Source organism: Epinephelus moara, chromosome 5 (assembly GCF_006386435.1).
Source record: "Epinephelus moara isolate mb chromosome 5, YSFRI_EMoa_1.0, whole genome shotgun sequence".
NCBI classification, from domain to species: domain Eukaryota; kingdom Metazoa; phylum Chordata; class Actinopteri; order Perciformes; family Serranidae; genus Epinephelus; species Epinephelus moara.
The window spans coordinates 14,614,834-14,640,535 of record NC_065510.1 but is presented as its reverse complement, the minus strand read 5'-3'; the positions used below and the strand labels follow the sequence as shown (position 1 = coordinate 14,640,535).

At 42.2% G+C, this 25,702-nt stretch overlaps 1 protein-coding gene across 4 annotated transcripts in view; it reads right to left on the bottom strand.

The window, feature by feature from the left end:
- Positions 1-25,702, bottom strand: part of sh3pxd2aa (SH3 and PX domains 2Aa) — a 151,277-nt gene that overhangs the window by 115,950 nt on the left and 9,625 nt on the right. For all 4 annotated transcript variants that reach the window (XM_050045236.1, XM_050045237.1, XM_050045238.1 and 1 more), the window contains exon 2: positions 13,530-13,610. In XM_050045236.1, the coding sequence (XP_049901193.1) occupies positions 13,530-13,610 (81 nt within the window). The remainder of the gene's footprint in view (positions 1-13,529; positions 13,611-25,702) is intronic.

The window sequence follows — 25,702 nt, the reverse complement described above, 5'->3', positions numbered from 1 at the left end:
AGGAAACTTAATGATGAAAAATGTGAATTCAACTTTTCCCTGTCTTGTCATGTTATCAAATGACAAAGAGACTAGTGCAAAGTTGGAAGTGTTTATTGATTCAAAAAGACACTGCAGTTTGCTTTCACTGACCAATAGCTAATAGCTAGGTTTGCAGTTTGAAAGATTGGGACTACCTGCACACCTAAACCGGCTACTTTTGAGCAACACTGTCCTGCTAAGATAGTGATTTTGGATGCATTTCACATTTCAGCTCTTGTCATATTTCATAGTGACAATTTTGGTTGCTGTTACTGACCCTTTGCTAAGCCCCACCCCTTTTTGATGGTCCAACAAGCTGCCCAGAGTAAGCATGGAGCCCACACTGTAACTGCACTCCCTGAAGAAATATTATCATATTTTTGGAAAACCGAAACAGTGATTCCAGAGAGAAGCAGACAGAGGGGTCTACAGTCTGTGTTTGAAGGATATATCCAGGATGTCAAACTGACTCAGCAGCAACAACAGGTTAAAAAGACAAAGATAGTTAGAAGCTAAAGCCGAACTATAGGCTACAGATCACAGTGTAAAAGTGAACCACCACATCACTGCTGATCGCCACAGAAGACAATGAATATAAAGGGAAACTTTGCTGATATTGAACCAGCTGTGTGGCATCACAGTGTGTGCAGATGAGTGTGTTTGGCTTTGCCCTCTGTCCATACCTGTCAAGTTTTGGATTTGAAAATAAGGGACATTTTCCGGCGCCCGCCACGAGCCGTCCCACCACCCCAACCAAGCTCCAGTATCCCTTACATTTTAAGACAGGTGTACAGGAAATCTAAAATAACCATTTGTCAACCACTTACTAACTACAATTAGGTGATCAGAATCTGATATGCCTACCTTTGTTGACACTGAAATGCTGTGAACATTCCTACGTTATAATACAGGGTTATTATGTTATTATAATACGGGAGATTTACGGGAAAATACTAATACGGGAGGACGGCGGGAAAGATGGGTGAAATACGGTAGGTTCCCGGCCAAAACGGGAGACTTGACAGCTATGCCTCTGTCTGGGACCTCAGGGGGAAGTCACACACCGTTCATCTGCGCACACTGTGATGACACACAGCTGGTTGAATATGAGCAAAGTTTCCCTGCTTCCCTTCACTGGTTCCTGTACAGCAGGGTCAGTCCCTTTTTCACTGTTATAATCATTAAAAAGCAAAAGCAGCATGTGTATACATTCAGTAGGCTATATCTTCAGTAGCTAGCTAGCTAACCCTACACTTTTCAGGGTTTGATTTTGGTTTTAGAACAGGGAAGAAAGGTATATCTTTTTCCAACCTCTCCAGGTAACGAGTATCATTAATACACGACATGATTTCATTAGAGTCAATGGAGCACAGCTGTGTTGCTGTCGGACGCTGGTCTGAGTCGGCCTGATGCTACATCTGTCTGCGTCCGGGGGGGTGGGACTTAGCGATGGATCAATTGTTGGTTTGTTTGCAGCAACACATTCTATGAAGTTTCTTTATTTTGACAAAATTAATTCCACAGGGGTCACCCTCTAGAACAGGCATCACCAAATGGCAAAGTGCTGTCCGGACCTTAACCAAGTGACGGTTCTGTCCCGAGCTGCGACCACTTTGTGATAGATGACTGAGATTAAATAATAATCTTCATGGAGCATTGGTATTTTATTCCAACTGTCGAAGCCAACTGAGCCGATCAAACCAATTGTTTACCGTGCGTGGACAGATAGCTAGGGAGAACGACAGTGTAAGAGAGATGACAGCATGAAGCAACTAACCTGCTAGTTTCTGGCTACAGACTGCACTGTAAAATCTGACGAGTTGATCTTACTTTTAAAAAATCTGGAAAAAACAACTGCCTTAAAATAGGTAAGAAAATATAACTATTATATAGATAAAAAATAAACCTAACAGTTGCTGACTTTATTTGATAGATGTAAGGGTAGGCTATGGGATGCAATTTAGACATTATGAGGTTCGGACTACTGCTGGGAGGAAATTTTAGTAACTTGACCTCATTGAATTTTACCCGTCCTCCAGAGGCTAAGTTTCTCAGTGTGATGGTGCTGCGATGTGTTGAAGGGTTTTAATTTGAAGGTCTTTTATTTCCTTTACAGCTCATTCTGTGACTACAGTATATAATTGAATCTGACTGAGATGGAGAGGCCCCCGTGGAAGGAAATTGGATCATCAGGTAATAGAAAGACTGCTAGGATAATCAGGAGACCTGTAATGCATCACACATACACCCACGCACACACTCACACACACACTAACAAGTAAAATACATGCATGTAAAAGAGCCTAAGATAGAGAACAGAAACCTCTGTAGCCTGTAGCTCCAGTAAGCTAATGCACTTGACCCGAGAATGTGCAGGTCATGACGGATTAGCCAAGAAACACTCACTCAGAACGGACCGGGGGGGGTGGGAGGGAGACAGAGAAGGGTTTCTGAGGAGAGACAGAGACGGATGGAGGAGAGGAGAGAGATATGCGAGCAGTTGGGGGAGAGGTAGGGTGAGAAATTGTGGGAATAACGTATGAATGGCAGCGGGTAAGACGTGACTGGTCGTGTGTGTGGAGGGAGGCAAAGACAAATAGGGAGAAGACTGATGTAGACAGCAGAACGAGAGATAGACACCTGGGTTTCACTTTGAATTCCAGTGGCAACTCTCACCTTTTATCTCTGCATGTCTCTATCTCGGTTTCGTCTCTGTCTTTTTGAACTTGACTGGGTGGCATTGAGAGCCTGCCTCCCTCATGTCCCGTTCTGCCTGCTGTTTACCCAATCACTGTTCATTAACCTGCAGACTGAGAGGCGAGGCAGGGCACGGACTGGACTGGGACTGGCCGTTGCCACCGATACCTAGATAAGCAGAGGTAATCCATGGATTCTGCACATCAGCAATAACCCTGCAGGAAGTTTGTTTTTACATGTTTGGAATGCTGGATGGGTGAGGTTACAGGCATCAGGAGAACACAGTGTCCGATTGGTTAATACACATAAGGAAGTGTGCTTGATTAACTTTCAGTTACATGGATTTTGCCTGGTTTTGTCTTTTGGACTTTATTAAGTTGCAACCACACTGTAGCTACAGTATCAAGTGGTCAGAAGAAGTCAAAAAGAGAAACTGGAGCCTGAAATCTTACATCACTATATTTCATATTTCGTGATTGAGCATCTTTTAACTTGTTGTGGGCTAACTGTGTAGCGTGAAGATTCGTACGGCCTAGTGCCAGACAATATGACGAGATGAGATGATACATAAAAGTAATATTTCAAGGCAACAACATGGTAAATGGACTTGCACTTGTATAGCGTCTCTCGAGTCATCTGACCACTCAAAGCCCTTTTAACACTACAAGTTACATACCCATTCACACAAACATTCACACACTACTACTATATAAGGTGCCACCTGCTACTTAGTTTTTAACACACTCACACACTGATGGAACAGCCATCTGGAGCAATTTGGGGTCCAGTATCTTGCTCGATAAGGATACCTCGACATGCAGACTGGAGGAGTTGAGAATCAAACCGCTGGCAATTAGTGGACGAGCCGCTCTACCTCCTGAGACCCACACAACACTTTATTTATCTCATTATTTTGAAATCTCCTATAAACAACTACTAAAATACTATTTAATAACCTACTGTTATAATAAAGTTAATTAAGTATTGTTAAAATGAAATGGTGCTTTTATTCTGAAGCACCTGGCTCATCTCGGGCAGGAAGTGTTAATGTTTTTGCTATGAACTTGAAGCTTCCAGTTACCTGTTAGGTGTTACCAGTTAGTGGAAAGTTTATCATTAGAGCGGCGTCATTAAACGGGGATGAGGATTTATTCACTTTGAGTGGGAAACAAACAAACAGTTCATATATTAATAATATTTTCAAGTTGCACTGGTGCTCCGTGGTTGCAATTTGCAACTAAATGGTCATGGTCCGGAGCCCTGCAGATACAATAACACACGCCTCGTCTGCTCACACTATCGCTCAGGAGGGAGTGGTCTGGATGAGCAAGGTGAGTGTGTGCGACGAATCATCTTTTCGTGAGTCTGTGAGAGAGAAATGGCCATAGGAGAGAGCAAGAGAACCAAAATGCCAAACGAGTCTCATGCCAATGGCGTAAAAAAAACCTGCCAATTTAATCTCAGTGTTCACAATATAGTCATTTTATACATCCCACATGGAACAAGCTGCGATACATCAAGTATAATCGACATATCGCCCACCCCTAGTGTGGCTTATTTGTTGCTCATTCTCAGTGCTCCCAGGTCAAACCTGTCTAGGACTTAGAGGTACCTTGTGGAGCTTTTGACCACTAGCAGCGCTATGGACCGATTATAGTACTGGGTTCTTTTGTTTTCTTTTCTTTTTGTACAAGGATGCACATGTACTACGGCATTACGGTACACATTCCTGCCAGTTTCACACTACTCTGCTAACTGACAGTTGGTGCCCAGTAACACAGGCGGTAAAGAAGAAGCTAACAAACATGGAGGAAGGATATGCTCTCAATGCAAGCCTCAAGAATGCTGTATTTCAGTGAGTGTCCGAGAAAACTCCAAAAGGCACCTTTATGTTCCCAGTAAGACTCAAACAAAGTTCTTGTTGGTTTAAGAGCATCTGAGCATCTATATTTGGTACAACCAATAGTGGGAGCGTAAGAAATATTAAAAGTGAAACACAGCAGTTTCAAAAAGTGACTTGAGCTACAACTGACGTGAGCATGTAATTATTGCTCCAGAAAGCAATCAGGATATGATTTCTTTTAAGTGTCAATATGACATCTTTAATACTCACTAGGAGTGGGGGAAATTTCCGATTCTTAGATGCATCGCAATTCGGAAGTGGACGAATCTGAATCGATTCACAAACGTCCAAATTTCGATTATTTAAATCTGTTCATTAGAGTAATTCGATTCACAAACGTCCAAATTTCGATTATTTAAATCTGTTCATTAGAGTAATACAGAAGGTTCTAAATAATGCGGAACTAAGAAGCGCGGTACGTGTCATCTCTGGGACACTTTGGGATGCGCACCTGGAGCAGACACGCCGACACGTGCACAGAGGAAAACAAACATGGCTGACCGCCACCCACCTCACCGTGAGAGCTGAACAGTTTCTTCTAATTTAAAAGCAGATGTGTGGAAATACTTCGGCTTCTACAACGTTGACGGCGGAAGCGAATTGGACAAGAGCCACGTTATATGTAAACTGTGTCGTGCTAAAATAAAATACTTTGGCAACACAACAAACATGAGAAGCCATGTAACTCGATTCCACCTGACGGAGGAGTCAGGGAGACGGCAGGCTGCTGTTGCTGCGGCAACTAGTGGCGCTACCGACCAGAGAACAATCGAGGAAGCAATTAGAAAGCTGCCACCCTCATCGGAAAAGGCGAAGCGAATTACGAAGGCCATCGCGGCATTTATTGCCAAGGATTTGCGTCCTTATTCTGTCGTGGAAAATCAGGGATTTCGAGCACTGCTGCATACACTGGAGCCCAGATACACCATCCCATCCCAACGCTATTTCACCGACACTCTACAACCAAACCAAAACGGAAGTCATGGCCTCACTGTTGAAGGCAGGCAGGTAGTAACGCAGTTACATGTGATGCGTGGACGTCTGTCGCCACCGAATCATTTGTTACTCTAACTGCGCATTTTATCTTGTGATTAAGATACCTGTTGTTACCTTTGGTTCTGTACAACGAAGTTGTAACTTTCCAGTTTGCACGCATTTCCATTTATATGTTTAAAAAATATAATGGAAATGAATTCAACTCTTTCTTATTACAAATGCACTGTTTTTAAAAATTGCAAGTGTTGAATGCTTATTCAGTGAGACAAAAAGAAATGTGTGTTGTGAAAAAGTGCATCAATATACATAAATTAAAGATTCATCAATAATCGTTTTATAATCGAATCGTAGCCCCTGAATCGTAATCGTCTAATATTCACTTAGTTTTACTATTTAAGCAAGGGAAAAGTCAGAGGTCCTCTTTTCCTCGGCTTGTTCCTACACATCCGAGGATGACAGAGGAATTCACCTCACACAGTTTCACATTCCTTTTCATCATATGCTCCTGATAACATATGTCCTTCAGCCATTCAACAGCGCAAGCTGCTCTGTACTCAATATCCGCACGTGCAGAAAACACAACCCCTGCCCTCTCTGAACAAGACACACAGCAGGAGTATAAAATAAGTACTGCGTGATTTATCAAACGGTGAACAAAGGCAGCAGAGGCTTGGCTGGAAATGTAATGAAAAAGAAAAAAACCTTGAGCAGCCTCTCTGTTCAAGGCTCAGAGTGAGGCAGAGCTGCCAAAGATCCAGGAGTGCAAGGGCTCAAAAAGTTTTCATCGACTCTCCTTCCCATCCTGTTTCGGGTGGAGGAGACCTTGAGCTGAACAGAAACATGAGGGCTGTCCAGCCGAGCAGAGAGAAGAGAGGCAAAGAAAACAAGACAGACGAATAGAGAGCAACAGTGAACGTCTGTCTGCTGCCACATACGTCTCCAGATAACAGGCAGCAGTGTAAACAGAGGAAGCAAAGAAGGGATATATATACTCTGTCTGTTTAATATACTGTATGTAATTAAATATGATGATCACCATCAGCAGAAGTCACAGGAGGAGTCAGGGATGAATGTAACAGAGGAAAGATATAGATGCATAGAAGAAAATAACTCTACAATAAAAAATAGATGCTTAAACATGCTGTGACCTCTTCAATAGGGAAACACTGACAGACACTTCATGAACTCCAGGCTCGTCTTCCCCTGCCTTCATGCTCCTACATGCAGAAGCTGTCACTGGGAGGAACTCTCCACTTCAACACAAAGAACACAAGCCCAGAGAGGAACAATGCTTCACCTTTTCTCCGCACGCTCCATATAAATATATAGCATCAATGTAGCAAAGCCTCTAACTTTAGAGTGATCACTGTATTGATCGACTACAGCACACGTTTGACTGCTTGTTACGCTGGTGTTCTGAATCTGTTTCTTCACTCAGCGTAAATCATTATGAATAGGAGGCTGTCAGTTTGAGATGTGCTGTGTGACAAAACTCTGTCTTGATGTATGCATGTCAGTGTCCAGTTAACATCTCCTTCAAGTGATTCAAATGTGCCTGGCTTATGAGATTTCTCGCCAGAAGATGTGATCTGGCAATAGCCTACCATGTGGAGCTGTTTGAATGCATGAAACAAGCCCCACACTCGAGCCACGGACGAGGCTAATTTGAATGAATCCATGGGAGAACAGGATGCAACTTGAGAGATGGTTAACATTGTTTTTAGTTTGCTTATTTCAGTGATTGTGTCTTATGCACAGTGCTCTGTAAAAAGTCAATCAAAGACGCATTTATAGAATGAATTTCAAATTATTTGAGTGATAAATGTCATCATACTTTTCATTTACATTCATCTCCCTGTTAGTGATCATTTAACTTTATCTTTCGAAGCACTTTAAAAGTCCGTTTCAACATGAGCGCTATGAATGCATCGTTGATCACCCCTCTGACATTTAATCATCATGATGATTCAGACTTTACCGTGACGATGGTTTGCAGAGATGTGATGAATTAGTGGTAGGGACGCCAGAGATATCCACAGCCGCACATAACGACAGCTGCTCTGGCATCGTGAAGAACCTCATCGATGTGACATGATCGGTGAAATTGCACTTGCTTTGATTTTCTTGTCATTTTTAGGTCGAATGACTGGTGGAGGAGCACGAGCATCGATATGCAATGTTTAAGGGTGTTTTTACATTCATTTATGGTGAAGTGTGGGTGTGGAAATGAGGCTTGTGCCACGATGATTGAGATTGAGATGACCAAGACAAAAACAATCTCATCTCTCTCTAGAGTATTTTTTAGATCTTCCTATAAAGTTTTTATCAAACTATGCCTCCTTTTCTGGTGCCAACAATCTCACAAGTCTCCTCCAACCACTCTGCACACTATCCTCCTGTCTCTCCGACTCCCTGAATGTGTCCCAGTCACCTCACAGTCACACTGCTAACTTTCCTGAGCCGTGGAAATGTCCCACAAACGGCTGAACTGTGCTCATTCATCCTAAATTTAGCCCACTCTCCTGATCCCTTCGCAACGGCTGTGGGAAACACTGCATACTTCCCCCCTCTGCTCCCAACTCAGTGAGGACCTGGCCCGGGCCGTCCTGTCAAGTGCCCGATTGTAACTCACAAGAAAAGTTCCTGTGTTTGGCATGTAGGTGTCCTTCCTCTGCCTCCCAGACGGGGCTAAAAAGTATGTTTCCCACTCTCCTCACCCTCTCCCACACATAAATAAAATAAAACAGTCCTTTATCCTCGACCTGAAACAATGGGCTCCCTCATCCAGCTGAGTTACTGTATGTCCACTCAGAACACCTCAAGGACAAAGAGGCTGAGCGAGTGGCCTGGCTATTCAGCAATTTATCCTCGAGGATGGCATACCAATAATACCTTGTGGTCTAGACATATGTTTCCATCAGACGGCCCACTTAGAGGTTAGAGATTCCCAATTCAGTGACCTTCCTTTTAAGCGCTTTGACCACAGCTACTGTATAATTTTCTGCGCTGAATATAAGATGCCGTGTGCCGACAGCCTGCTGCTAGCATCCGTGAAGCTATTTCCGAAAGGACTGGATATCGACCTTGAGACTGACTCTGTGAGCAAACCAGACTAATATTGTCTGTTGGTTCTTCAAAGATGCACTAAACACTTAAAAAAAAAGGGATTTTAGAGAGATGCAACATGAAAATCTCCCCAAACTAAATATTCAGTAGCTTTGGGCAGGCTCATACGAGGCTTGGAAAAAGAAAAGAGGGTTTGTGTGAGCGCGTGCGGACAGAATACAAACCAAAGACTCGTAAAAAGCTTGAGTCAGAGCGTGTCCTTCTTTCAAATGGTGAGCCACGCCGCAGCTTTAAATATACCAACTTCGCTTGGGGCCCAAGGACACCCAGGGCACATCACCCACTCCTCAGAGGATCCTGAAACGCACTAATGAAGGAGTCTTTGTAATAAGTGACCCTGAAGAAGCCCACAGCATCACAATATCTTTCATTCCTCCCATCTGCATCATCAGTGCCGTCACCATCAACAGCCTCAATGTTAGTCATCGGCATCACTGGTGTCTCTGGCATTCTCATTATCATCATCGCTTTCATATCTTTCATCACTGTCCTCCTCTGCCTCATAATCACCACAACAATCACCATCATCCTATTCTAACTCCTCACTGCTCCTCTCCTCCCTCCAGCCGCCCTGCTCCACTCCCTGTCCCAGTTTCCTCCCTTCTGACGAGTAACTTGGGCAGTCGACTTCTGACAGAAGGACACACTGTTTGACTCACTAGTCTGCCTGAGACAAAACCACATCAGAGCACAGCAGAGCATCCAGAAAGAGCTGGTTACATCCTGACAAGGAAGATGAGCTGTTCATTAGTGGAAAAGAACAGGGAAGGGCTAATAGCTAAAGCATGCAGTGTTCTGGGTATTTAGGGATGGGCATGAGTACTCTTTCTTGATTTGGACATCACTATTCATTCAACATGTAGAGTAAATGCCGCCAAACGTCCCACATGTGAAGCATTCCTTTTCCTTTATTAGTCTTTATAGTCTCTCAAGGGGAAATTCACTTCCACGTTACACACACACTGGTCTGAAAATACAGAATCGTGCACTAACAGGACCTGCACATGCATTCATGGAGAGATGTCAGAGCGAGGGGGCTACCCACGGACCGGCGCCCCGAGCAGCTGGGGGTTCAGTGTCTTGCTCAAGGGCACCTCAGCAGTGCCTGGTAGCATGAACTGGCAACTCTCCAGCTAACAGTCCACATTCTGTATTTCTGTCCGTAAGGGAAGTTGAACAGGTGACCTTCTGGTTCCAAAGCCAAGTCCCCACGGACTGAACTACTGCTGCCCAAAGGATCAGTGGCCCATTTGGGGATCGAACCCATGAACCTGACTCTGAACTTTTTTAATATATCCTTGCCCAGCTGTCGCACTCTGTGTTTATTATGAGACACTAGTAGTGCTACAAGAGTGTGAGCTCCATGCCAGTGTAACAAATCTGTAACCCAGTACCAGACTCTGTTGAGGCTGAGACACACTAAACTAATACCAAAGAACTAGCAGCAATGAAAGCAGATTGTTGCATCGCCTCACGTCACCTGTGTCATCAGCCACTGAACACACCGAAAAGACAGCAGCCAGCAGCCAGCTGCAACGTACGTTCTGCACCTGCGTTAGAGGTAATAACTCTCCATAGTAGTCTGTCCAAAGAGGGAAACCAAAAGAAGGGCAGGTTGGATTCAAGATGCTAGTTAGCCAGTTAGCACATTAACAATACAACCCAATGTATAAAGAACAAAGCATATTTATTTTTGAACAACAACAGAAACTATTTCAAACCGTTTCTGCTTAAGAGCTCAATGGGCAAAAAAATTATCTTACCAGATATGACAAGTTTGTTTTGATCTCACACCCTTGACTTTAGCCATTAGTTTGCTTTCCTACTTTCTATTTCTCTTCTTGTGCACAGAGCTGAACTGACAATTAGACTGATTTCTCTCACCGACAGGCACTGACGACGCTGATTCAATAGGTGTGTGCCGTTTCGGTGTCTGTGACAGTTTATTGGGATCGTTAAATAGCTCAGTGTCAGATGTTAGCTGCTGCTGCTGCTGTGTTAGCTTATGCCAACTGGGCAGACGTCTGACTGACTGAAAGGATAGGAGCTCAGAGACGATCCTTCAGTGCTGCATCTAACCTACGTAACAGTTTTTTTCTTATGTAAACTTTGAATTTATGGCTTAAAATAGGCTAATTAAAGCCTTGACATAAATATTTTATTGTGTACTTTAATATGGGAATTATTTTAAATGCCTATCTTTAGTATAAACTGTATGTTCAGATGTCATACTCACATGTGTACAAGACTCTTGACTTGTTTTGTCTTCCTTCATTCCCTGCATGTAATTGAGGTACGTCGATTGTTCGAGTAACAAAGGGCCACTAATAAAACAAGTCAAAGCCCCAAAAACCTCCGTCAAATAAAGAACTAATGGAAAGACGATGGTAAAGGACGGCAGAGAGAGAACTGCTACTTTTCCCCCAAATAAGTGGACAGTGTGAGCTCCAGCCCACTCTTAACTGAATAAAAGTGCACAGACAAAATGGCTCCCCAGAGGGCAATTCTGGCTACATTTTGCATTAATATATTCATTCTATTAGCCGTGAATTACTTCTTTTTCACAGAGGGCCACTAAATAGCACTAATATGGCTCCTTTTATTTTTACCTTAATACATTCTCTACATCGCTGGCGTCATGCTGGCAGAGGCACTTTGGAACGTGACTGGATCCATTAAATTTCATCATTTTCCAGGAGGTGTTGGCAGGAGGCAAGTATGTGCACGTGCAAGGCTGATACAGGTGCTACAGACAGAGACGAACAAACACTGCATGGTCAGTGCTACATCCAATGCATTATACGACTCTTCGTGTGTGTGTCTTATATCAAAGCGTGCGATTTTTAAGTATCCGTGTATTCTATGCAGAACATAAAGAGTCAGTTTTGGGGACAAAACCTAAATAAAGTCAGTCAAAACAACATCTGTAGCCCGTCTCATTCTCGACTGCCCAGAACCAGGGCTAGTGTGTTTCCAGGAAGACAGCCTGTTCTGGTTATTACTAGGACACAGTCTTGAAATCCCCAGCGATCTTTGCCAAAGCTTCGGTTAAAGCGCTCTCCAACGGTTTCAGAGCGGCCATCCATGTTTTTCTCCCCTAAGGGTTAGTGGGGCTGCTGAGAGCAGCAGGGTCTCTGCACCAGATAAATGTTTGGACAGGAGAGGCTCCAGGTTGCTCTGAAAACAATGGGATCAAACAGGACCATCAAAGGCATCTGGCAAGTTCAAAGGCTGGCAGAGAGAACTTTACTTTCGGCCCATATACCGGCAGAGACAGAGGATTACTGAGCATTAGAAAGCCGGCCTGTCAGTATTGCCAGTGGAAGTTTTATTCATGAGTGTCACAGTGCAAATGGAAACATCAAGGAACCAGGCAAAGTAAGATGTGAGCAGTGAAGTGCTGGTGGTGATATATTGCAGTATGGTTTAAAAGGGACATCTGGTAAATCCTATAAATATGTAGCATTGGGTTTTGCACAATAGAGCTCACTTATCAGCACCTTGGCCAAACTCTGCCAAACTTTGGCCGTGTGAGAGCCGCTTTCTTTGACAACTCAATAAAGCACCAACCAAGTTGGGTGACCTTTGCCCTGCGCCATCTGACAAAGCTAACAAAATCAATCTTGCTGCTGCTGACTGGGAGTGATTTTGTGCCAAGCCATCCATGAACCATTAAGGTTCATTAGTTTCCTCCCAGGCAATTTACGGGGCTGAATACCAGGAGGAAGACACAAATCCACACCTATGTCTCTGACTTTTCCAGAACGGAGGAGCATGTTTATTATTCTACCTCTGTCTTTTATTCCACGAGTAATCAGTTGCAGGGGGGCGTCTATTTTCCACCTCACACTGCCCCTTTGGTTATCAATGGGACCTTTCAGAAAGGACCTTTCCTCCACTGATTGAAACATCATTTCCTGCTGGCCAAGCACACTGGGGCTATTGAGATGTGCCCCCTGTAATGCTCTCACTACGGCCCTTTCATATTTACTGGTGACCCAGAGACCTCTGGTCCCATGTACATATGGTATCAGCTTGCAGTGGGCCGAGGGTGCAAGGCGCATAAATGCACACAAACATTCTCTCAGTATGGAATAGTCAATCTGAGCGACACAGGGCAGGGTTTTCACTGCAACTCCTGCTCCATTCCAAAATAAATAGTCCCGAAGAGAGAAGTCGACACTTTAAACATGAGAGAAAAGCATCTGAGCCAAGTGAAAAAAAAAGAAACAGAAAAAGACCTCCTCCGTATAAGACTATATTTAAAGAACCCACCAATCAGAGCAGCCCGCACTGGAGAATCAAACGGCGACCCACTATAAAGCATGGTACATTAAATTGACTTCCATGTGGATTTCTTGCTTGTACTATAAAAAAGGCCTGTCAGCTCCCTGACGTTTTGAGGGTAAGGCAGAGATTAGATGAGAGAGAGGAAGAGCAAGAAGGAGGGGTGGAGATATAAAGAGAGCAGAGAGAGAGGGAGAGATGCGGTGCATTGCTGCATCTCTACGAGGCTGAGGGATACAAACCATGTCTCCCCCGCTCCCCGACCAATTACTAACACACACATTGATTCACTGAGGCGACGAGGTGTGGAGAACACGGGCATAGACACAGCGGCAGTGAACAGTCACAAGGCATACACATTAATCTATACAAAACAATGCTGCAAGTTCACAGGGTTGACATGTTCAAAATACATCGGCATCAGTGTAATTAGGGATTTCTCTGCAAACGCGCCCCGTAAGGAGCATGCAGGGGGGGAACATGAGTGATGGAACATTACCTGTAGGTCAAAGAATTTGCTGTATCTTCTGTAGATGATGTGCGAGGTGTTATCAGAGTAGGTGACATTGATGAGATATACCTGCCAAGAGAAGAAAGGTAGAAGAAAGTTAGAAGTTGGGCCCCAACTTATTTTTTATTTCGTTTTTTAACTGGCTAGTTTTGTCCAGCCAAAAGTGCAAAACCCAGATATTAAACTATGTTGATATGAAGAATCTAGGGATGTCAGTTTCAGTTAATTTTGCTTTCAATAGTCCGACACCATTTAGCCGGTAACTTACCAGTTAATTTTTAAGGAAAAAACGTGAAATGACATGATATACAAGAGGCCTTTCATTTAAATCCAGTGCTCCATTGACTCAGTGAGCTTTAGCACCTCATTTCAAAGCACTATCTGTTTAGAAAGCGTGAAATTCGAATGCTTTTAGCTTTGACTATCTTGCCTTTTATTTATTTCTCCTGTTAGCTTTGTGACAGATAGCTGTGAACATGCAGAGACATTAAGCCCACTTCCACCTTTTGGTCTCTACTGGTTAGCTAACGTTAGCCTTGACCACTCTGCAGTGCAAACCAGGTGTGCTGGGTGGTAGCTAGCTAGCAGCCATGTTCATTTGGCTACTAATTCCAGTGGCAGTTAGCCTACAGCACCGCTATGGAAAAGTGGTGGCCACCCTCTGGTCTCCCCCAGGTAGCATTGGTGAGCAAGGTTTGTAGCATTGTCAACTATGTTGGTACCAGTACTCGTGCTGATACTGCTAACGGCACTGACAGAGCTAACAGTAGCTAACAATGCTAAAAGAGTATGTGGCTCAAAATCGGGACACTTACTCACTGGGGCAACCCTGCAGGGAGACCGGTGGGTGGACACATTATACCCACAGCAATACTGTCGGGACGGGTTTATAAATAGTAATCACTGTTTACAAGAGGCCTCTATTTGTAGTCCAGAGCTCCATTAACCCAGTTTTAGTAGTTCATTTCGCAGAGCTATCTGTTTAGAGAGGGTGAAATTTTAATGTTTTGTGTTTTGACTGTCTTGCCTTTTATTTGTTTCTCCTGTTAGCTTTGTGACAGACAGCCGCTGGAGACATAGAGCCCACTTCCCACCTTCTGGTCTCCACTGGTTAGCTAATGTAAGCCTTGACCACTCTGTACTGCAAACTAGCCATGTTGGGTGGTAGCTAGCTAGCAGCACCGCTCATTTGGCAATTACCCTGAGGGGAGACCAGAGGGTGACCACAATGTACCCACAGCAATGCTGTCGGGACAAGTTAACAAATGGTGATCACCACATGTGTGACACTGCTAGCTAATGTTAGCTTCCATCAGACCTGAGTGGTGTGCAGTGCAGTAAACTGTAGAGTAGCAAAATTAACCTATAGGCCGGCATGTGTAACCAGTCAAAAATGTTGGTTAACAGATGAACTGATGACATCCCTTAAAGAAACCAATTCCCACATCTGAGACGCTGCAACTCATGAATGTTTGTCATTTTTGCTTGATAAATGACAAAAGATCATTAAATCACATTGGCAATCATTTTCCGTCAATCCTTCCAGCACTCGTTGAAATAACAGATGCCAACAAACTGATTGCAACGGCATGTTCTTATACAGTAGTACCAACAAGCAAATGCTCACACAGCCCAAGACCAATTCCCCCAACATGAACATTCATAAATCCAGCACTCATAAATCTGTCAGTGGCTGATACATTGGGATAGATGGTGACATCATCCCTCCTTTGTCAGCACAATGACCTGCTGGCCTTTACCCTTGGCTCCAGCAATGCTGCAGCCCTGAGAAGCCTGATAAGATTGAGACAGAGTCCATTTATCCGTCAAGAGGAGGTAAGTGATGCTGCCATCATGTCTAATCTAATGAAACATAGATAACCAAGGTAACACATCCAGAGGCCTGGAATTTTTCATCAGAGATGTTAAGAGAAGGTTGGGTCTTTCATCTGCTGGTATACAGTGGTTCAGAAAAAGGCTCTGCATATCATACTCATGTGGATAAGTTATGACATTAGGATTAAAAGCTTTTGAAGGGTTTTATTGGGTACACCTCCAGCAACTAATCTAAGACCCCAATCACACTGAGACGTGTCATTAAAACCACATTGCCAGCAAAACCATTGTTTTCCTATGGTACGTCGTGCCTGGTGTGCACTCCTCTCTTGCACCCCATGTTGCTTTTTCTAGCAGTTTTCAAACACCATAAAAATTCTAATATTCTCAACTTCTCAGCGCAAGGTGTGGAGTCGCACCACTCCTAAATGTCCCACTTGGCTCAGGAAGCTGAATACATCAAGCAAGAGGTGGGCTTTGATGCAAGTAGATGTGGTAGTCTTAATCCCAGCCTGGAACATTGGCAAATGCAGACGAAAGGTTGCATTTAATTACAATGAAGGTCACCCCATTATTCATACACTAATCGGCAAGCACATGTATGGAGTTGCCTGAGGAGCGGGAGCTAGGTGAATCTCTGGTGAGTATAATGTGCTCTACTACATAAATAGGTTAGGTCATTCGTAGCATTGTGGTTAGGGATGTCAAAGGTTAACCATTAATCAATTAACCACTGAAAGTATTTAGATGTTGAGCCACTTCCACCTTTGCCTCTGAGATATGATGCATGACTACAAGAGGCCTCAAAGAAAACTCAAATATCCAAGCATTCAAGCATTTAAACAAATGCTTTTGTCTTTCTGGTGAGGAAAGACTCAAACTTTTGTACAGGTGACTGGGCATGGATGAGTGTCAGCCATTGAGAGCTTCACAGAAAATTGGTATTAGATTCCACAAGTGTAATAAATAACTTGGTAACTGGGGATTTTATTCTTGACTGGTGTTCATCAATACAACATCATGTTTTTTAATTAACACATGACATAGATTTGCCTTTTTCCCATCGTTGCTGCCAGATCACAGCAACGTAGACAAAAAGCATCTATGGTTTACCATATATCTTATACTAAGCACTTCAAAGCTGTATACATCTGGCATGTACTCAACGTACAGCTAAAATAGCCATTATGAAGTGATTTGCAATAAAACAAGATGTTGTCACCCAGCCAAAGAATTCCAGCTAAGTGGCCCGGACACAGCGCAAATAGAAATCCACTTAGCATCAAGCCGCCGTGAACACAGAAATGATTGACTTTGCCTCTTGTATAGCATTCAGATTAAATAAATGTGTTTCCCCGGTGAGGTATTCCTGCTCCTTATTCCGGCAGGCTCCATCTTTCTGACTGATCTTATACTGTCACTCCAACCCTCTGTACCTGCCAAGAGCCTCCAGAGCAGAGCCGAGATGAATGAGGTCGAGTGAAAGACCCTGACGTTGACGTAAGAAGGGCAGCAGCTTGAAACAAAAAAGGGTTCCACAACAAAGCCGAGGGTTAAAAGGCCTTGTTGCTGCTGGAAGGGGCTCAGCTGCTGCTGGCGAGGAGCCACCCCAGTATGTTCGCTCCCATGCAAACACAGCTACTGGCATCCAGAAGCTGTGACTGTCACACTACACTGACAACTTGTTCTTAGCACGGTAGGGTGTCACCACAGCGATTAGTGTTGGCATTTATTGCTATGAAAATGTGCTCCCCGGGGTACCGCCGAGTCACAAGAATCACAAAAGTAAAAAACTGGCTTACTGCCACAGTCAGCAATGTTTCCAAGTGTCTTTGTGACTTTTAGTGCTCATTAACAAAGCATCTTTTAAAGAAATTAGCGTACATTTCAGAAAACTGAAAGGGCACACATGGAAAAGTGAGTTAACTGGTGTCTGAAGTGACCTGACGTCACACGAATCTTCATCTTAGCTTTTAAAGCTTTGTGGAAAGGCCAGATTTGACTTCACTAGTATAAATACCCAAAATATCTTTATGCTGTTACTGCATACCAGTCAACACTGATGGGAACTTATCTAAATGACTGAGAGAGATATGCCTCAAGGGAACAGAGGGGCTGCCCCAGCACTTGTCAGAGCCTGTTTGTGTGTAACATTTGTGCAGCGTAGAGTGTGTACTATAAGCCTACAAATACAAAATTATTTTAAGACTGATACGAAAAAGTATACTGAAGAGCTTAAAAAATCTCCACCACCATAGTAGCTTGTGGCTTTATGGATGGCAGTGTCCTTTAGTCAGTCGACTTCAGAGATGATCCCTTGACTTTTTTTCCCCCTACGGATGGATTGTAACTGTTGATCCCTTATCTAACATTTAGCGTTATCATCGGGTCCAAATTTTAATTTTTCCCAAATATTTGTTTTTGATTATACCTGCAAAACTAATGACTTTCGATCAGCCTCAGCTCTACTTTCAATTAGTGCTAATATGCAGCACAGTGGTGCAGTGGTTAGAATTGTGGCCCCACAGCAAGAGGGTTCCTTGATCAACCCGGGGTGGTTTTGCATGTTCTCCCTGTGTTAGCGGAGTTTTTGTCAGGGTACTCTGGTTTCCTCCCACAGTCCAAAAAAATGCAAGCGAGGTTCATTGGTGACTCTAAATTGGCCGTAGGTGTAAAAGTGAGTGTGAGTAGTTGTCTGTCTCTATGTGTCAGCCCTGTGATAGTCTGGTGACCTGTCCAGGGTGAACCCTGCCTCATGCCCAATGACAGCCAGGACAGGCTCCAGCCCCTGTGACCCCTAACAGGATTAGCAGTTCGGAAAGTGAATGAATGCTAAACTAAGATAATTAAAATAGTAAATATTATACCTGTTACACATCTGCATTTTAGCATGCGGGCATTAGCATTTGTCTCAAAGCACTGCTGTGGGGTTTTTTACAGCCTAACAAAGCCACTGGCATGGTGGTAAATTCCAGAAGTGTGGACTTGAGTCAGATGACTTGGATGTGAGTCAGACTCGTATCACAAATTCTAACACTTTAGACTCAACTTCACAAAATCAAAAAAGAACTAGACCTGGACTTTACCACCAATGACTCGTGACCTCACTTGGCCTTGAGCCACTGGAGTTAGAAATACTGAATACCCTCCCCCACAAAAGCTGAAAATTATGTTATTCAACAAGTGTGAAACAAATCAGTTAGTTTCCTTATTCAACGTTCATGCTTTTCATTCCCATTTTTCATTCAGAATTAAAGATACATTGCTTAACAGTTCAAAATAAATGATATCAGTACTGTTTTTTTTCGCGTACAAAAAATATGCAGCGGTCAACAAAAACTAAATTACAGTGTGAAAAACGTGCAGGTCGAAAATTACAGACGGAGACGCAAAAACTTCATATAAACAAAATAATTTCTTGGTTGTTAAAATGGCATTACAGTTGGTGAAGAGCACATTATGACTTCTTAGGACTCAAAACTCAAAGTTTAAGACTAGAGTGCAAACTTGACTTGCAAAACAATGACTTGGTAAACTTTAGTTCGAATATACCTTTTGCATATCTGTACTTCAATTTCTTGTCACTTATTGGCCAACATACACACTAGGGCCATAACGGTACATGTATTTGTGTCGAACCGTTCGGTACGCGACTTTCGGTTCGGCACGACCCTGTACCGAATTATTGGGCGCAGGATATTATTTTATTTTATTTTGTTTTATTTTAATTCCGTTTTTGCGAGCCGAACCATTTAAAATATCTAGTTCCCCGACGGACATAATTGAGTGACGGACCGAGTCCCGTAAATCTCCGCTTTCACTTTGTGCAGCGCATTCTCGCATTTTGACAACATGGCAAGTGAGCCTGACGAACCTGAAGACCCACCCGCAAACCTTAAGTCCTCCGTTTGGGAACACTTTGGTTTCAGGGTAAAATACGAAGATGGAAATAAACAAGTGGACAAGACAAAAGCAGTGTGCCGACACTGCAGAACAGCGGTCGGGTATGTACTTGGAAACACGTCTAACATGCTAACGCATCTAAAGCGACACCACCCGAGTTTGAACGTTAACCGGCACGACTAGAAAAAGCAATCTGGTGCAAACTACGATATCGTCGTCGTTTAAAAAGAAAGAGCGTTTCCCTGACCATCGCGCTAAAGAAATAACCAACGCCATTGGAGTTGAGTAAAATTGTTTAAGCTGCACTTTAGATATAAGCATGTTTTGTTTACTGCACTTTAACAAAGTGGGAAAGCTAAGTAAGTTCCTAGTAAAACTGAATCTGAGCAGGCTTTAAAGCTGACCAGCTGCACTATACTTTTTATTTTAATTGAGTAAAACTGTTAAAGCAGAAATGTATATTTATATTTTTCATTCAAAAAATGTGTTAAAAAAACAGCAGGATTTTATTTTTCACTTTTATATTTCTATTTTCATTCAAACAATGTGAAAAAGCAGGATTTTATATATATTTGTTTCACTCAAAAATTGTGTAAAAAGAGTTAACTGCTGTGGTGGTATGTTTTAATAAGGTTACCAATAAGTAAAAGATATTTAATAGTTGTCTATTTTTTTCATTACTGTACCGAAAAAAAATGAACCGTGACTTGTGTACCGAGGTGCGTACCGAACCGAGATTTTTGTGTACCGTTACACCCCTAATACACACCCATACAAAAACATCTGTACTAAACAAATATCAGCTGCTGCATGGTCAGGCTCTAGTGTACATGCACACATTAGTCATATTTCCATGTGGAACTTACTCCATTCTTTACTATGCTGTTGTGTTTGTGTGCTCTACAAACTCCTCCCATGAAGCCTCTGGGTCACTTTACACGACTCAAATCGCTGAGCTGAGGTATAAGATAGAAACCAGGCTGGAAGATGTGGCCTGAGTGAACTGATCCAAACCCCAGAAGCAGATGGGTATGTGATGGCAACCGCAGTGGAAAACACAACCAACAACCATCCATGGTCTGCCCATGCCCAAAATATCAAGCTTAAACCTAATGCCCCCCCGGTCCCCAAAATAGACTCTATTCACTCAACACTCCCAGTAAATTATAACAGTCTGAGCTGCTGCCTCTCACGATAAATGAAGCAGTAAACATCTTCTTATCTGTCCAGAAAATGAAATCTGAGTATTTCATTTTGCATATTACATCGTAGCTGGGTTTTTTTTCCACCTTTTCATGAGGAAAGGGACACACTCACGCAACAACTAAAATAAGCTGACATAGATAGACTGACTCAGAGCTTGAGTACATTTAGTCGTGAGTGCTAAGTACAGACAAAATGCCCTCAATCAAGTTGAATCTGTTGAACAATATGTAACACTTTACGTACATTTACATTTGAAGACACATTTTATATATCTAAAACTGTCTGCATCCACTCAAAGCTGCCAAAATTAGAAGTTGTATTAGTTCACAAATGCATTAACTAACACTTATACCTGCTCACACCTACATTATGATGTGCTATAAACTATTTATTACTACTTATAAATGCTTAATAGGGGTAATGTGTTAGCAATAAAAACAAATGACTCTCCTACACGTCAGTTAAGAAGTAATCTGTCAATTATGTAATTCCATAAAATAACATGAAATGGAAGATGAGCCATTTTCACAGCAGCCACAGAAACAAATTCAGACATTTGCAAGCGTGAAAACAACATTAACAACAAGCCCCCGATTTATCCTCCATGTTTCTGTGGCGACATTAGAACCACAGAAATCAAGATAACAAAGTCCAACATTATCTTGTGATTGCTGCAAGACATTCTTGCACAGCAGGCATGTCTGGACCAATAAGGCATTGCAGCAATTTTCAACATGAAGGCTGAGATTTAGGCAAGGAGGCAACACCAAAACTCACATGGAGAAGCGTGATCTGTTGATTTCTAACACTCAGCTGTTAATAACCACACCTCCATTTGGAAAGAGGAAGGTGTTCGAAAATAAAATGGGTATCGAGGGATTAGGGAACAATGAGGAGGCTGAGCCATAACTCACTGTAGATGACTGTAAAGGGCCTAACAAGAGTACGTTTGACCACATATACTACCGTTTAAGTGCTTCTAAAAAAAAAAAAAAAAGGCAACTACGTTAATGAACAACATCTGCTGTTCAAGAGACATTTAAAGGTCCAGTGTGTAGGATTAAGGGGAATTTATTGGAAGGAAAACGGATTATAACTAAACAAGTACTCTTTCTTTAGTATATAACCACCAAAAAAAAGAATGGTTATGTTTTCTTTACCTTTGAATGAGCCGTTTATATCTACATAGGGAGCAGGTCTTTGTCCACGGAGATGGCCATGTTGCACCACCATGTTTCTACAGTAGCCCAGAACGGACACACCAAACACTGCCTCTAGATAGGGCTACCGTAAAACATCAATTAAAAGCCCAGTCCCAATTAACCGCCTAGTCCCTTTTACTAGCTTGGTGTGGCTACACATTTTGACAAATAAACGCCTGACTCAATTAGAGGCCCGGTGTGGTCGCCAAGTAGTTCATTATTTTTAACAGTAGCTCTCTGGATGTTTAAAAGCAGGTTGTTGGCCCCCTCAAATTATGTGTCCATTCCTCGATTACCCTGCAAATTATTCATATTCCTTTAGTCTATAAGGGTCCTCAGATCAAAAGAATCAAAAGGGTTTTTCATAAAAATTATTTCAAGTTGTGAGCATTGTTTTAACAGGATAAAGTGGTGTTGTGTCGGTATGCTAGGTATCATCATCATCAATGCCCTGTCTGTCAGAGCTAGATCAAATAAATTTGATGCATTATCTCAAGCCTAATGTTTATGCAAGTAATATTCATACTGGTTTAAATGAACAATTCGACTGTATTTGCAATTTTTGCTAAGCTTTTGTGTGAAAGGAATTAAAGGCCTATCTCAAATATAGGCCTGTTTATTTCACTGATTAAGGAAATAATAGCCCGGGCTACTAATTCAAGTTTTACGGCATATGCATTTTCCCGTTGGCCAGAAAAGCTTTTTTTTTTTTACTTTAAACAGCTGTATTAAGTGTGTTTAGCGATTTAAATCACCTGGTCCGTTTGTTTTGGAGAGGAAGAGACTGCAGCTGATAATTCAGCTCCCAGTAAAAACTTCTGAACGTCTGGATTTTAAGTTCTCAGAGAATAAAATTGAGCTCACATTAGCAACCGCTAGGCTAACGGCCCATCTGCTACGCGCCAAACAGCATCGGAGAAACACTGACTTGCAAGATGAAACTGCTTTATTGAGTGTTTTTACTGGTTTTTATCACCTGGTCCGTTTGTTTAGGAAAGGAAGAGACTGCTGCAGACAATTCAGCTCCCAGCTAAAAAACCTCCTTAACTTTTGGATCATAAGATGTCAGAGAAAAAAATGAGCACACATTAGCAACTGCTAGGCTAACGGCCCATCTGCTACGTGCCAAACAGCATCAGAGAAACACTGATTTGTTACATGAAATTGCTTTATTCAGTGTTTTTACTGCTTTTAATCACCTTGGCCATTTATTCTGGAGAGGAGACCTCTGCGAAAAATGTGGCTTAACCTCCTGAACAATGAACACAGAAGGAATTCTAACCTGTAGAAGTTTCAGCTGGTTGCAATCTGCAGTCCTCACTGCTATATGTCTCTAAGTCCCCCCTAAATCTTACACACTGTTCCATTAATAAACCATATGTGACATTTAAAAGACATTCAATAATTCAGTGAAAAAACGTGTCTTGTCTCGATCAGACTAGTCAAGTTTTTCCTCAGATTCCACAGCAGTCACATGCCAACACTCCATTCTGACATGTCAAGTTTCTTTTCAAAGCAGTCTAAAAATTGATTCATAAACAGGGAAAACACAAAGGAGGGAGGAAAAACTAAACAATTCAAAGAAGGCTTTGGGGGCTTGAATGTCCCAGATAGCAAGAAAAGACCTTGTACGTCTGTTATTCCCACGGAGGAAACGGGACTCGAAAACAAAAGTTTTATTCATGCTCAGAAGCAAAGAGAGAAACATGAATTCTTACGACAGAACAAATTAGACCTCTGATTATTTCATCATGTTCTTATGAAATAGTTATGAATATTCACATCGAGTTTACAGCTTACTTTTTCCCATCTGACTGAAGAATCATTTCTCTAATGACATGATTATTAACAAAACTCAGTGACCACAGTGTAGATAGAGAAAATAACTTACAGTTTCAGAGGAAAGCCAGGACCCAGTCTCAGTTTTCAAGCGAAGAAAGCAAAAGAGCAGAGTGCTCTGAGGGGCAGAGAATGTGGGCCTAGCCACTAAATGCAGTGAACCCCGCCTAAACTACTATATTTAAATCCAACTATAAAACAGACACACATCATACGTTCAGACCATAAAAAGTGCAAATGTTCTGACTACTAAAAGTCAGGTTGGAAAAAAATCTCTTTGCATGGGAGTGGAGTCTTTCCACAGCCTAAATATACTCTAATACACTCAGTTATTCTTTCGGTTCAGCCAGAGAGGTTAACAAATGACAATAAAGCCTGACAAATTCTTCTAAGCTGTTTTGCAGCAAAGCCAACAAAAATGTCACAAGAGTGAAGTAAACTGTAGGACGATTCCATTCATAAGCTTTGGCAGGGGGTCTCTGGAAACCCCCCAAAGACGGGGTTTTTGTATTTGCTGCCAAAACAGTGCCCTTTATTAACCACACACCAGGCCAACGCCTCAGCTTTCCTTAACTGCGGTCACTTCCACTTTGAAATGGACCAATCATGCCGTCTGTGCCTTTGTGGTGGGTGCAGGAAGTGTTAGTCAGGGGGGTGCTGAGGAAAAGTGTCTATTCAGCAGCCACGTCCTGTGCACCTTTGATGGCGTCTTGATACCATTTCTTTTTCACAAAAGAACAATCCTAAAGGGAATTTGTATCAGATCCCAGCAAAGGTAAAAGAAGGACAAGGTCATGTCCTCATGCAAACAACATTTATAATTACAAACACTGCTTTAAGGATGAATCCAATTAACTGCATTTTTAAGTGGGAGTCTGGCTATATGTGAAAGCATACAGACTTCCAAAGAGGCCCAGACTGTGCCAAGATAATATATTACATAATAACCTGTGCCACACAAAGACAAACTGCATCAGCAGAGGAACTGTAGTCACAACTACAAACTAAATACCAGGGATACTACAGGTATTAAGCATAGTGTCCGTCATAGCTGTTTTTTTGGTGCAAGTCCAAGTCAAGTTTAAGTTCAAGTGTCAAGTCTGTCAATGGAAGTCTCAGTACACGTCTCAGGTTCTTGCAAGCAAGTCCAAGCAAGTCTTTAATGTCTCTGAGTGAAGATTAAAATGACAGCATGTGAACACTGTGCTCACAAAGCTTTTGACAAAATTATTTCAGTGTACAGGCCTAGTAATTAAATACATTAGGAATGCATGATATTGGATTTTTTGCCAATATCCGATATGCCGATATGTTTGATCGTTAACCGATAACCAATACCGATATTTTTGCCCGACTTAACTTTAGTGATCATTGCATCTCTTTTGCAGTGAAATTAACATCATATTATGCAAACCTTTATCATGATGGCCAACAGGCAGATGGAGACTTGAAGTACAATACTTTTCAATGTATGTAATATTCATTCATTGTACGAATTAAGCAACGGCATATTGGCCAGTTCTGATGACTAATTTAATCATAGCCCGGTCCTTAAGTACAAACATCTCTGTATGTGATTGTCTACAGTCTATATGTTATACAGAAATGTATTTTGTTCACTCACAAAACAACCCTTTACATCGAATTTACATATATCAGACAGAATATGACAGCAGATACAATGATTGTAATCTTCGCTTGAACGTTACCATGGCAACCAGTAAAAACAGTCTCAAGGGCTGTGTAGCAGCAGCTTGCACTCTCTGCCCTTGCAGATTTTACGTGATGACGGTGAACTCGTCACAGTACGTACGGCTCAGGGTGGACTTAGACTCTCAGTTTTAGGTGATTATAAATTAATGAAAATGTACTTATGAACATTATATTCCATTTCTGCCAATATGTACGACAAAATCCTACATACTGGACCTTTAAGTTGAAGTATTTGTGTAAATATTTTTGTCTTATTAACCGGATCAAATATTTCTTATGAATCATCTTTGAGCGCTTTGGTAAAGAAAAGAATATCTTGTCATGCTAATCAGGCCAGTCTGATTCTAATAACTTTTTAGCCAATTTCCCTGACTATCTAGTAATCTCATAAAGAGAGCTGCGAGCAAGACAAGCCCGTCTCTTTTTCTTCCCATTTCTCTCTTCTCCCTCCTCCGTCTCTCA